Raw genomic sequence first — 14,734 nt, 5'->3', positions numbered from 1 at the left:
CTCTCTCTCTCTCTCTCTCTCTCTCTCTCTCTCTCTCTCTCTCTCTCTCGCCCAGCCGCAGCAGCTGGATCAGGGCGGAATGAGAGCAGTCTGTTCCCGCTGGCCGGCTGCGCGTCCTGTGCGCCTGACATGAGCGCGTTGTGCGAGAGTTACCACTCCAGGGAAAAGGTGTTCGTGGACAGCTTCACGTGTCCGAAGGCGGGGGGCGAGTCCACGGCGGTGTTCTGCTGCGGCTTCAGTGACTTGAAGTACTGCTGTGATGACCCGAACAGCTTCTTCCCCTACGAGTATGGATACATGTGGTGGCTGAGGTGAGGGATCCCTGTGACTGTGCAGGTGGAGCTCAGTTTGGGTTCAGGAGGTGATAAACTGCCTGTTGCTCAGGTCAGCAGCAGCAGCCCACATGTTTCAGGAGCAGACTGATCTCTGCGTTCCTCCCTGACCTGGCTGAACTGAACACCTCTGGTTCGCTCAGGAAGGTGTTGCTGACATTTAGCCTGCAGAGTTGATGAATTTGCGTGTTTTGTTGTTTTATGTCAGATAATAACAGCGGAACTGCTTCTGGGTTGATAAAAAACGTTCAAACAGTGAAGCGTAAAATAAACGAGGCGCAGTTAATAATGAACTGAACAAAGAGCAGCTATTCAACAAGTTTTTTAATTAAGCATGTGTGTGCTGAGATATCTCAGTGTGTGTTCAGACTACTGACAAACCGGTAATAAGACCAGAATCACGTTGACACTGGAGTTTGATTTAGTGGTGAGACTCCATTAAAATGTTTAATTATAGTTAATTGCAGTCTGTAATTAATACATTTCAATTAATAGCAATTCAGGCGCTAATAAAAAAAAATAGCTAAAATGCTTATTTTAGGAAAAAGCCTAATTTGCTGCTGAATTATTGAATAAATAGCAAATAGAGTTCAACAACAGAGTTTTGTTTTTAGTCTGTTATACCAACCATCAGATCGGATCAAAGTTCTGTTCTATCCATTCATCTTTCCAGAGTTTCAGGAACTCCTGGTCATTCATGAACTTCTTCAGAAATGTTCACTGTGGTCGCTGACATTAATGTTATAGACTCTGTGTTGCTGCTACATATTTAGTACTGAGATGCTATTTTAGGCTTGAATAGCTTCACTGGTAGGCTAACTCCTTTTAGCACAACTTGAACACAACGATTTTCCAGCAGATGGTTTTTGAAGCAGACATTGACGCCCAATGGACCAAGAGAAGTAAATGCCTGGAGTTTTATCAACTCCAGAGGATCCTAAAGCGCTTCACACTACATTCACCCATTCACACACTGATGGGAAGCTACTGGATTGTAGCCACAGCTGCCCTGAGGCAGTCTGAGAGGGGAGGCTGCCAGGCCCTGGCCCCACCGGGCCCTCTGACCAACACCACCACCGCAAATATGGACAACAAAACCACAAGTGGTTTTATGGGGTCAGTTTACCCTTCACACTCTACATGTATTAAATCAACTCTTAAACTCTCGATAGTTGTTTCATCTCTAATTTCTTTTCATAAACCAGAGAAACCAGGAGGGTACACTAATCCCATAAGGAAGCTGCAGGGTCTCTCCATTGGTCTTTTTTTTTGATAACCCTGAAGACGTTTCAGAGTCAAATCCACAAGTCAGAAGTGATTTTGTCGTCCATCACTGCTGTTCGCTGTGGATGTTGGTTCTACATCAGATTTATGGACGTACCAGAAATGTGTGAATACAAAAGTTCTGGAAACTTTTTATGTATGTATGTTAGAAAAAAAAGTGGATTAATTGCATTAAAGTTTTCTGTGCCTTAAGATCCACGTAATTCCACAAAATCAACATGTTAAGGTCACAGTTGTAGATAGAATAAGTCCTTGAAGGTTAGACTGCTGCTGCCAGACAGACTCCATGAAGTGTTATGATTATTGCCAGATTGTGAAAACATTCCCAAAGACATGTTAAGTAGTAATTCATGTTGCTATTTCATTCCACACCTGCAGCCCACGCAGACGGAAGCAGCCATGGATCAATCCAGGTGTCTGCCTCTGCTGTGAGGGAGGTGGAGCTGAGCTGCGTGTCGCTCTGTAGATAAAACATATTTGCCGAAAATGGTATATGAGCTGAGCAGTCACTGAGTACATTTACTTTTCTATATTTATGAAATGAATATAGCCCCAGCCTGATTGTGCAACAGCTCTGAGGTCCATGAGAATTACTGGCTCTGGTCTGTGTATGCTGGCCACTATGCATCGTTATGTGGCATTATGTGTAATGAGCTTGTGGCTGCGCTGTAGACTCTAATGCTGCATAATGTATATCCTGGGAAGCTCACCAGAATCTCAATATGTTCTTATGAGCGCAGATATTTCAGCTCAGTTTTTGCTGAATGACTGTTGCTCTCAGCCGGTTGGTATGAGTGTGTGTATGTGTGTGTGTATGTGTGTCCGGACTGTGAAACCAACAGAGCCAGCACATTCAGTCCAAATTATCCAGCATGTTTTAATGGACACACTAATCAGAATCTAACATCCAGCTCTGAGTCTCTGGGTTTAAACTGGAGCATGTTTCCCATTGGCTGATTTTCTTGACTTAATTTTCATTCTTGTATTTGCAGAATATGAAGGTAATCTCGCGAAATGATCTAATTAAAAATAAGCAGGCTTTATTTTTCTCATCATAGAACAGATTCTGTCTTATCATTGCTACTCAGACAAAAAAGTTGTCAGCTTTAATTACCCAACACACCTGCAGCTTTTATTTTGCAAAATTGGAAAAGAAGAAAGCCGAAGTGCTGCAGCTGCGAGCGGAGATAGAAAAACCTTCTAGCCCCGCTCTGTTGTTCTCTGCTCTAAGCTTCCTTCTGCTGTGCCCTGCAGCCTCGGAGCTCTTGTGGGTCTCTCCGTTGCAGCTGTGGTCCTGCTTGCTTTCGTCATCACTCTGTGCGTCCTCTGCTACCTGTTTGTCACCACCAAACCCAGAGGTCTGGACAGCGGACTGCCCCTTGGAGCACCAGGTAATGTCTCCAGATGCAGGGTCTGTGTGGGGCCCAGTCTACTAAAACATTGAAATGCTTTTAAATTATTCAGTAGTCCACTGACAATAGCGTTGGGGGCAAAAAAAAGACGGACTGGGCTGTAAATGTATTTTCAAGACCTTAAACTTATCATACTGAATAATGTCAATAGTTTTAGCCTGTCTGTCTTCACACACTTGACATTAAGTGTTACCCCACAGCGTTCATCCCTCTGGGGTTTGAATAATCTTGGGGAGAATTCAGTGAAGCTTATAGAGCTGTAAAGGATTATCTCTGCATTTCTAGGCGTCTTACTCGTGGAATGTGCTTAAAACGATATTTCAAACTAAATTTACCTAAGTTCCATAAGTGAAATGCTTTAAACATGATTTCAGTTTAGAATTGGTGAGAGGAGAGTGATTGAAATTCTAACAATAAGCCCATTGTGACAAGGTCAAATAAAATCCAAGCAGCATCAACCAAGTAGGAGAAATATTCCAAGTTTGAGTCTCACCTGAGGCATTACTGCATCAGACTGCAGAATATTCCTGTGCCTGTGGGGCTTTTCTCCGGACTCCTTCTTTTCCAAACTCACATGCATGACAGGTTTAGTGGTTGCCGTGTGACAGTGTGCACGATCGACAATATATCGTGGTGTTAGCAATAACTCTGTAACCTCTTTGACCCTGGAAAGAATGAAGCAGGAACAGAAAGTAAATGACTGGCTGCTGGATGCAGATTTACATCAATCAATCAATCTAAGAATTCTTGAATATGAATGTTGTCAACCAGCTTTATATAAAAATTAAAAGGCTGATGTGCCTTAACTGGTTGTTGCCCATTTTTAGAGTTTTTAGACTCTGAAAATGTTTGGATTAATTGACTTGGCAGCTCCAGGGGTTGATGTGTCTGTTTGTGTAACTAGCTGGCCAAAGATACACTTTTGTACATTTGACTAGGGATGACCCATGGTTTTAAGAGACCTTAAACAGACGTTAGATGCATTTCCATTATCCATAGAATAGTGCAAATTAAAACTATGACAATACATTTGCTCAGTGGAGGCACGCTACTTTTGAAAAAACTAAAGTTTTTCTATAAAAAGCTTTTGCTCTAGAGTGAGTTGGTTTTTCAGCCGTATCGCATTTCAGAAAGATTGCAAAAGAAACACATTTTTCGCATCTCATGAGTCACATGATCAACAACTGGAAGTTACTACTGGCGAAAACGACAAAGAAGAAGATAGGAAGTGGTAGCAGGATGATGGGGTTTTTTTTCAGACAATGTACAGCTGGAGCTGCACCAGAGTTCTGTGCATCACACAGTTCAGAAAATGTTGCGTGTCATTCAGATATGTTGAATCCGCATCTCCTCTGTAAAATAGCCAAATACAATGTCCCCAGAACACAGCCACTCCAAGGTAGGCGGAGCTTGTTGCTCCAACACCTGAATAAGATGCTGAAGTCTCCTCTGATTGGCTGATAGATGATGATTGCTTGCGCCAAGGCTGAATTATGAATACATCTCATGCAACTATGTACATCCGTCGCTGCCATGATCTTTAATGACTTATCACATGAGGGAGCTTATTCACATACAAATAATACATTTTACTTATAATGCCTTTTATTCAGATCAAAATCGTAAAGGGCACATTCACACTGATGACGACAAGCTACTGAATTGTAGCCACAGTTGCTGTGGGCAGGCAAGCTGCCCAGAAACCAAACCGGCATACCACCGAGTGTAGCTCAAACTCCTACCACCATCACCGCCATCACGCTGTGTATTACTATGTGTATTGTTTGATATGTACACATTAACATTTCACTTTAATGAACAGAAGATTCCTGGCACTAATTTTACATGAAATGCTCCATATGAGTCCTGTTGAATTCCACTCGAGGCTTAAACAGGGCTCTGCAACACCAGCTTGATTCATGAAGACTCACATCTGTTTGGGTCCGTAGACGTTTCTGTAGGAGCCGTTAAAGTAATTTGTCGGATGTTCATTCATTTAGGTTTCAAATTTTATAGTTTTCTTATTTGCTTATCAATATGTCATTCAATAATTAATTAGGGGCTATTCACCCACCTGCTTGAGTACCATAGACGAGAGTGTGGCAGCTTCACGTATTGCAATCATTTTTAGTTTAATCATGTTTTTACGTGGTGAAGTAATGAAAGGCATTTTTTAATCTCAGTGTCTCTTTTTTAACCCAGCACCGTCTTGTTCCTCCTCTGAATTTGATGCAGTATCAGTTAAGAAAAAACAGCAAAGAAAAAACAGCATGAGAAATCAGCAGCAGAAAAAGATGAATTACTTGAGCATCAAAGGAAGCGGTTATTGGACTCTTCATTCAGAGGGAGTTACGTTAGCTATACATTGTGTCTGTATCTAATAAATGTTGTATTATGCTGCCTCAATATAATAACAGAGAGAGGACACTACAATAAAATGAAAGCATTCAAAATATGAATCACAGCTCAGGAAATGAGGATCATAACTATATGCTGTACATAATGAGGATGCAACACAATGCCTTCGATTTTAGCAAAAAAAATAAAATAAAAGCTAGGTTTTCAATAAAGATTAACTGAGTGGTTGACTTTATCTTCTGGAACTGAGGTCTGATGGGCGAGCCCATCAGTCTCTCAATCCTGAAAGCAAAAACATTATTTAGCAGAATATTGCCCATGCTTCCATGGAACGAGTTTTCTCTCAGCCTCCAATAAAAAGGGATGATGCTTCAGGAGCACAGCCATGTCCTTAGAGGATGCTCCAGTGACATGGAAGGGGTTCATTACCTGGATGAGTTGGACATCACAGATAGAGTATAGTAGTCACCAAAAAGGTGCCCTACAAACTGCAGGAGAAATTGAACAACCAACTTTATTCTCTATTAAGAGAAAAATTATCCTAACTTTCCCTTTATTTGGAAACGCCAACTATGCTCCCTTATCAAACCTAAATAAATGTGTGAAGGAGCAGAGATCACAACCTCATTTTAGTTAAAGGGAACTACAGATGCTACAAATGTCACTTCATTGGAATAAAAAGAGCAAAACGTGAAAGTAAAAGAAGCAATTCTGACAGCACAAAGTGTCTTTGTTGTGGAAGAGTAGATGTGCCAGCATCATGTGCACAGTTGGAACAAAAGGTCCACTGAGAGAAGATCGGCTTCTTGAAGGAGAATGGGATCTGTTTGGCTGTTTGTGTACTGGATACATCAGGGATGATTGAAGAAAATGGATTGCCATTGAAAAACCTGGTTCTCAACACAAAACTGTGTTACTCTTTCATCCAGAAGAAAACAAAGACAGCTCTGAGTTTATGGATATGGACACAAAGATCGTAGAAAACAACACGTCTGTGTGAAGCGGCTTAAAGGGGCAGTATTATGTACAATCAATTTTTTAAGCTTTACATCATGTTATGTTATTTCCTCATCAAAAACATTCCTGAAGCGTTGCCTTGATTCTTTCATGCATGTTTGAGAAATCCTTTAATCTCCATGGCGACCATTCAGCTGTGCAAAAAGCCTGGGTGGACCTAGCTCCGCCTTCAAGACTCAGCTCCTCCTCAAAGTTACAGTTTCCAAGCTTCTGAGCTTCTACTACATAGAACAGCACTCACCCAGGACTGCCCCACTCAGCTCCTTCAGACTAGCTCTTAGCAGCTACTTCTCAGTGAAAGGCTGGTAAAGACATTGTTAAAGGGTTAATAAAGCAGCCATGTTGTGATGACTTCCTGAAGGTGGAGTTTTATAAAGAGCAGGATGTCTGCTCTTTACAAATTTTAAAGCCCAATTTTAAAGCATTAAATTATGAAGACAAATTTCTTTGATATAAGTAGCATTTTTTAACAACTGAAGTTAACATAGTTACTTGATTGTGCTAGAAAATGGCATATGTGCCTGGAAAAAACAATGCTGGCCCTTTAATAGGGGCTGTCTATTGGTATTGCAATTAGCCCAACGTTGTCCCCATGTTGGACTGGATTTGCCCTGAGGAAATGTGTAAAAGATGAATGAATGAGTTGAGTAAAGAAACTGTGGGTTATTTGTTTTTTTTCTACATGTCTGACTGTTTGTGGCTCCTGAAAAGGAAGCAGTGTAACTTCATCACAAATTTTTCTCTATTCGTGCTATGATCATTTTTTGTTAAGTTAAATTTCAGACACACAAGTGACTCCTTTTCAACCGGTGTGTCTGACTTCACCAGTTTTTTGTCTTCCGAAGTCACTACGAATTTTTTTTTTTACATTAATTAACAAGAACTGAAATACTTTTTTATTTTATGAAGTTAAAAGAGGAAGGCTCTTGATATCGCAGGATAAAAGATCTCTTTTCTTTGGTTGATTTTCCAAAAATCCATAGAATGGATGGTACTTTTTGTGTATTAAACTCACGAAATAGGCTCAAGAGTTTAGGTACTGAAGTCAGTACCTGGGGCGGTGTCTGGTCTTTATTATTCTAATTGCTGTAATTTATTTAAATTGCATTTCTGTTAGAAACTGACTGAAGCAGGCGAAGTTACATTTGGCATAAGCGGGATATTATTGTGGACTGTTGTCTTTTCATTTAATTTTTGATGTCTGAAGTTTTGATTGGTAGTTGTGTTGCTGCCATTCTTCCCCATTTTTTCTTGAAAATGAAACATACGTACATATTGTTACGTACATACAATTGTGACATAATTGAACTTTAATTCTTTGAATCACTTTCTCACTGATTGTAACTCTGAATAAAAGTCCAGCATTCAGCAAGTTGTAAAATGTTTAAAGAGGTTTAGAGATTTACCAATCAGAAGTTTTTGAACATTTTAAGATCTCGAGTTTTGTAAAGCGTTAACCTTCCTCTGCAAATTTAATCTGATAAAAGAAAAGTGTTCAATATTTTTTCCCTAGCATTCTTGTCTTGAGGGAAATAAATGAGTCATTGGTAAACATGCTATTTTCAGATATTTGAAAATAAAGACACAATTCCGTGAATAGGAGTTTTCTGCAAATAATTTGGAGTTGCTTTCCACAGAAACATTGGTGAATAGATGAATCCACAGATAGGTGGATGTCCACTGGTGAATAGCTGTAACTGTAACAACCATATTCTGGACAATCCTGCACATTCCCCCAATCGAAATCCTGCTGAAGGAGCCAGACCTGTGAGCAGGATGCTCACTGCCGCTTCTCCATGTGATGGCCCAACTCTGTCCACAGCATCTTTGTTCCACTGAAAGGAAGAGGCTCCCAATAATTACGGGGCCTCCTTCCCTGTGCCACCTAGAAGACAGTTACCTGGGAACCAACCCTGCCAACAGAGAATGAAACCTTCTTATCAATGTCTGCCTCGTAAAATCCACACAAGCGCGTTTGTGTTAGGAAACATTCCCTTTGGAGATGGCTTGAATCCTCTGACCTCTTGTCTCACAGATGGTTACTGGGCTGTAGTCAGAATCTATTCAGACCTTTTGAATTTTCACCTTTTATTATTATTTCAATAAAACTAATTGTGTCTATATGCAATAAAATCTTAAAGTTGATTTTGTCATTAAATACTGAAATTACCTGACATTTCGACTGTATGCTTCCGTCTTCATCAGAGGTGTGACAGCTGTTATTTCTAAGCCTAGCAACAAGCCAAATAAAAGAAACAAGGCATTGCAAGAAAACTTGAAATCATCTACAGCGGATCACACTAAATGGGAAAATCACATCATGGATTGGGAAAGGGGCAAGATCATCAAAAGGGGAAACAACAGACCTCAGCGTTGGATCATGGAGGCGGTGAAGGTTAGGAAGCAAACCCACACAGCCACGGACCGGGATGAGGGACCTTCTAGCCTTCCTATACCTGGAATGACATCGTCAAGCAAAAAGCCAGCAGCAGTAGGCTTTGTTAGTTCGTCGTCATAGTGATTGGTTGATGCTGCCTCTGGAAACATCTGTGACACCTCTTCAAGTTTTCTTTTTTCTCAGTTTTCAGACTAAGAAGCATATCATGGAAACATGTTAGGTATATCTGAAGAGACAAAGTAATCTGAGCGTCCAGTAGCAAAAGAAACTTTAAGACATTCTGTGGTTGTTGATAATAACTGTTTAACCTTTATTGCTGCCTCCGTCTTGGGTGCAAAATGTTATCTCGGTCTCAGTTGGGTTTTAAGAACATTATTTTATTTTGTGAAACACAGCTTAAACATATGTGAGTCCCCTTTTTCAGTATCACACCAAGAATACTGGCTTTGAGCCATTTGTGTCATGGACAAGCCTAACTCTTCCTCATTATAAATCGTGTCTTGGTACATGTTCCTCACAGTAGGCCATTCAAGCTTAAATGGGTTAAGTTGCTTTGATAAATCTGTTGGAGAAGCAGCAATATGTCTTTCATGCTGAATCCAGCCTTAGGTTTTGTTTTTTGTTTTTCTTTCATTTTTTCAGACGCCATCATCAGTCAACAAGGAGCCGGAGCCAGCCACAGCAGCGCCCCTGCTGGCCCACAAGGCCTCAGGAAACACTTTGTGAGAGGCAAGCTAGACTGTGACAACCAGCAGCCAGACCCCGACCGCCTTTTCCAGCGCTGCTTCATGGCCACTGTCACATCCATCAACGTGGAGAACCCTACATAGGACGACACGTTTTTCAAAATTTTGGATTTGTGTTAATGTCTCTTTCTTCTCTGCCCCTATAGTTTAATCTGAGTTGTTGTTTGTATTTTATCAACAAATACATTATCATTATTTAATTCAACAGAACCAAACTGCAAGTGCAAAAACTTTATTGTGGCCCCCATATGTGGAAAAACCTGAATTTCAAGTCAGATTTTTGACAGGTAACATTTGATATTTGAGCTTTAGTTTTATAGCTGTTTAATTAGTTAACATTGAAGTGTTTCTATTGTATCTGCCTTGATAAAAAAAAAGGAAGCTATTCTGTCCATAACAATGAACAAAAATAATTTAAAGTTCGATGGAGCTTTTTTCTTGTTTAACAACTCAGTTTGTCAGAACTAAACAGGCGGATGGAAAGCTTTTCTAATAGGAGAAAAGTGAAAACTTGCCTTTCTAGGATTGCTGTTTTTAAAACCAGTGTGTTTGCTCTTATTTGGGTGTATGATTTACTTCATGTTCTTAATTATTTGTACTTTTATTTAGAAAAACCAATGTGAGCAGTGAAGGCTGTTTATCACCACCTACCCTGTAATTTTACATATTCTGCTCTAGAAATCCAGATTCATTTCCCTAAAAGCTGTCAGTATTCTTTGAGATCTGAATAGATTTTATAACCACAGTCCATTAGCACATCATGCTCGTCTTTTCTCTTGCATCATTTACACAAGCGCGCATATTTAGCTCAACAGCACCAACATTAACACCATTCTAATGTTGTGTGTATTTTTAGTTCTATTGTTAAGGATTCAGGGATGATAGTGTTTGTCTGTATAACCCTGGTATCAAAGGAGGAAAACCTTTACAACCTGAAGATGTCAAAATTTGTTTTTTGGTCATATTGGGATACATTTATGGGGAAAATGAGGATTGAAAGCACATATTTTGATGATTAAAGTGCCTAATATCTTTAAAGCTCTAGAAAAAACACAACATGCAGTTTGTTAGGGCACCTTGGGTTTCAAAAGTACACACATAAAGGTTAAGCACACAATAGCTTGGTGGAATGAAATAAGTGAAACAATATTTGACTGTTGTGAGGATTATTAATATCAGATCAAATAAGTAATAGGTGGCAGCACCTCCACCTTGGATACAGGTGATGATGTTATCAGAGTGTTGTCATGCAGCCATTCTATCCTACACTATGTTGGCACATCTGTTGTAACCGTGTGCCAGATTATCACCAACTCTAATCTAACTAGTCAATTTCTATGCATTCCTCAGTGGAACGATACCGTTCTCTCTTTTAACAATATTGGCGGGACTGATCCTCTTTTCCATCTTTGCAGATTGCATTCACAGCTGGAAAATCCAACTTTTTCACGGCAGTCTGAACAGCCCATTTCTGATGTTTTCACCCTCTTAAAAAATCTGTGTATGTATTACATATAGAACACAAATAGAACACAGATACACTATGAAAATACGCATCCATATTTTCAGAATAGGTATATTCATAACAGTTTAAGCAGCCTAAACTGTTATGTTTTTAATCCCACTTTTGCATCATTAACCTGAGGCATTCTGAAGAAGCCAGATGCTGTAAATCCGCACCTAAGCAATGTTTAAATTTATGTCTACACGTACGTGTATCGAGTTTTCGCAAGTGTTTCTGCTCTAGTCAGTCAAACTTTTATTTCAAAACAGAAAGTAAATAAATTATTCAGTTTTAATAGATATGTAGTTTAATGATATGTGGTAAAGACCCTCCCTTATGGGTCTTTGTTAAATGTTAAGCATTTGTCACTCTCTCAGCTCAGACTGTAAGTGCCAAGCAGACCATTTTTTCTTCTGCTAATATAGAAGTGGTTGCTGAAAAGTGAAGGAAAAAAATGAAGCAAAAATTCCATTGCCAATACTTAGAAGCATTAGTAATCCTGCTGAAAAGTTCTGCTGAGAAAGCCCACATACAAACTCCAATCATGCCCATAATGGACCTGTCCCAGTTCTAAATGTGGACTTAATCAGAATTCGACGTATGAGTATCATTTGAGTGTCTTCACTGCTCACAGACGCTTCACCAAGGATATTATAAAATAGGGTAAGCACATTTCAGCAAACTGATTTAATCTGGGCCCTCAAAAATAATAAATTGAGCAACACAGAATTGCAGGGATTTGATCCTTTTGAACTGGCTGTTTTCCCAAACATTACCAGTTCACATCATTCATACAAATGGGGCTCTTTATAGATAGACCAGTGGCAGCTGTCTAAGATTGAACTCACGCTGAGGGAAATGTAAGTATTAAATGTTATTATGGCTGCTAAATATTTATCTGTGTGGCGTCTTGTTGTATAAGCTTATCACTGTTGCTTTTGTTCAGATAGGAGAATGTTTTTCGCGCCTTTTTAAACCTGAATGTACATTCACATTGTAGTTTTTGGCTGTTGAATCAAGCATAGAAAACTACTCACCAATAGAAGAATATGATGGAATGAAGTTAAGTGCCTCAATGCGTTCTCTAAATCTCTTCGCTGTGGATGCACAAGGTTTTCAGTTATGTTCACTCATGGCTGAAAACCAAGATTTGGTTCTTTGTCGTTGGCTTTTTGACCAAAGAATGTCAGGCGTCTATTTCAGATCTCAGGAACTTGTGTCAAGACCTAAAAATAAGCAGAAAATGTCTCCTGAACTTTGGCGATTGTCTGTTTTTAGCAGCATAGAAGAAGAAATGGAGTCTTGACAAAAGTTCAGTCTGGAAGACTCTTTTAAACAAACATTGTAAGTAGTAATTATTACAGTTTTAGTAGCAGGTAAGTTCTGCTTTAATTAGCAATTTATAGCACCATTTAGTTCCTTCGTCTTACCATTCTCCTCCTTTCTACTTTAATTTCATACCCATTAACACACCATTTCAGACAGGTAATATCAAAATGGGAATTACCTGTCCATTTTTGGACAGGTAATGTCCATTTGGAATACACAAATATAATATTTGTGTATTCCATAAAAATACACAAACCTCACATACTCTTATTTTCCCGTTATTTTCTGAAAACATTGTATAAACACTTTTTCCATTCATTTTGGTTCTGAACCACGGTCTCACCCCATATAAGATATACAGAACTCTAGGCAACCTCACAGAACCACATTTCCTCCCAGAATACTTTTTTGGTAACACTTTATTTGAAGGGGTGTGCATAAGACTGACATAGACTGACATCACATTGTCATAAATATGACATAACACCTGTCATGAACATGAAGGAGTCTTTATGAACATTTTATGTTATCAATTATTTTTGTTTGTTTTATTTTAACATCTTTAACAATCCACTAATCATGCAATATTTGAAAGAAATGAAATAAGATCTTTTTTGTTTGGTCATAAATTTTCATATAAATTAATGTGAACCCAAAACATATCAAGGGTCTTATATTTACTTACTGAAAGACAAGCATCTAATTTTCAAAAAGTTTGTGTTTGATTCTTTTCTATTTTGATCACCAAGAAAACAAAATGTTTTGTGTGTTCTCGGCCAGGTTTAATGTATGGCTGTGCCCCAAGTTTCCGACTCTAACAAATCCTAAATCCTTGTGGCCCCATTCAACGGTCAAATTAAATGACCGTTTGTCTTTTTTGTCTTTTATTTGTCTTTTGTGGCAAACAAAAGACAAATATGTGTTGTTGTTTCATATTTTTTACTATTTGATGACGCTTTAAAAAAATTTTTTTTCCATCTGTATTCCAAGAACCACACTTTCGCCATTGGTGCCGAAAGAAATTTTTTACTTCTTAGCTCACTAAGAAGTAAAAGGCCATTTTCATTTAGATTTGACTTTTGATATTGATCAGTAAATACTAAAACTAAGAATTACCTACAGTCCATCTTTTATTAATCCTATAAGGTGAAGTAACCCTCATCAGAGCTGCTGCACCACGCTGCCACATTGTGTGGTGCCACATTGTGGCAGGTAAGGTTGAAGCTTATCTGCTTTAACCTTTTTGTCCCGTTGTACAGTCAGAAAGAAACAAATCTTGTGACACATGGATTCTCCCGTTCTCCACTCCGATATGATTGCTGTGGAAAGGATCTGGGTGAATTTCAGAGCCAGCTGTCAATCTGATGCTCATGTCTTGGAACAATGCCACAAATGCAGCTTTTAAGAATATTCATGAATGTAAATACCTTTCAATATAGTTAATGTTGTTTACACAAATGTTTATGTTTGATATTACTGTACTGAATATTTGCTACTGTCCCTCTTGCTTTTATGTGTGTATTCTCCATTCTGAGGACATTTTTGTGTGTTGTTATCATTAAATCTGAAATTGCTTAATCTTTTTTTCCTCTGGAATAGTTTCTTTTTGCGGTATTGGTATGAGAAAAAAGTTTGTTTTTCTGTTCCACATTAGGAGGGAAGCATGCGACTTTTTGCTGTTGCCTTGTTACTCTAAAGTGTTTTTGGGGGGGGATTTGTGCAGATCTACTCCTCTTTCTGCCTTCTGCGTCCCTGTTGAGTTTCATCTGTTATTATCCTCTGTGGAAGCTAAAACTTGAGACAAGCATGACAAAGCAAGACATAATATGTTTTATCATCATAGCAATAATGCATGGCACAACCGTTGCTATGACAGCACAAAAAAGTAAGTGCTTTATTGTAGACAGAAGAGGTTAGAAAGCTGTTTAAAGGACAGACACTAACAGAATGTCTCATATTAACTAATACAAACAGAGATCATTTATATTCTATTCAACACATACAGCCATAGATGAGCTACAAACTTAGTTTGGTCTGAACCAACTCAGATTTAGTTCAGTTTAAACCATGAGACAGCTTGAGATGCAAATGTGTTTACGTTTTGTTTCTTTCTTTTCTAGACTTCCAATTTATTGGTCATTTTAAAAGCTAACTATATGAAACTTGAAACATTTTTTTAAGTATCTTGGTGATTTTAAGGGCTGGACAAGGCTTATTATCCTTTCGTAGAAGAATTTGATCATGAAGACCTGAGTGCATGATATAATATAATAATATGTCATATGTGTATATGCCAATATTATTATTGCTGATGTGGCTGATTACTTCCTTTTCAACATCTTGGAAAAAACGAC

The 14,734-nt window shown here is 38.8% G+C and overlaps 1 protein-coding gene across 1 annotated transcript; it reads left to right on the top strand.

The window, feature by feature from the left end:
- Nucleotides 1-52: 52 nt before the first annotated feature.
- Nucleotides 53-12,858, top strand: LOC103464012 (membrane protein FAM159A). Its single transcript, XM_008407806.2, has 3 exons — nt 53-311; nt 2,871-3,007; nt 9,444-12,858. The coding sequence occupies exons 1-3, from the start codon at nt 130-132 to the stop codon at nt 9,629-9,631; spliced, it is 507 nt and encodes a 168-aa protein (XP_008406028.1). The 5' UTR covers nt 53-129; the 3' UTR covers nt 9,632-12,858.
- Nucleotides 12,859-14,734: the final 1,876 nt, after the last annotated feature.

Source organism: Poecilia reticulata, linkage group LG4 (genome assembly GCF_000633615.1).
Source record: "Poecilia reticulata strain Guanapo linkage group LG4, Guppy_female_1.0+MT, whole genome shotgun sequence".
Lineage (NCBI taxonomy): Eukaryota > Metazoa > Chordata > Actinopteri > Cyprinodontiformes > Poeciliidae > Poecilia > Poecilia reticulata.
This window is presented reverse-complemented; position numbering and strand designations above follow the sequence as displayed.

Excerpts from the sequence above, each read along its gene's own strand:
- LOC103464012 (XM_008407806.2), top strand. The coding sequence starts at position 130 with ATGAGCGCGTTGTGCGAGAGTTACCACTCCAGGGAAAAGGTGTTCGTG. Across the intron at positions 312-2,870 it reads GGATACATGTGGTGGCTGAG|CCTCGGAGCTCTTGTGGGTC; the intron begins GTGAGGGATCCC and ends TGTGCCCTGCAG. Across the intron at positions 3,008-9,443 it reads ACTGCCCCTTGGAGCACCAG|ACGCCATCATCAGTCAACAA; the intron begins GTAATGTCTCCA and ends TCATTTTTTCAG.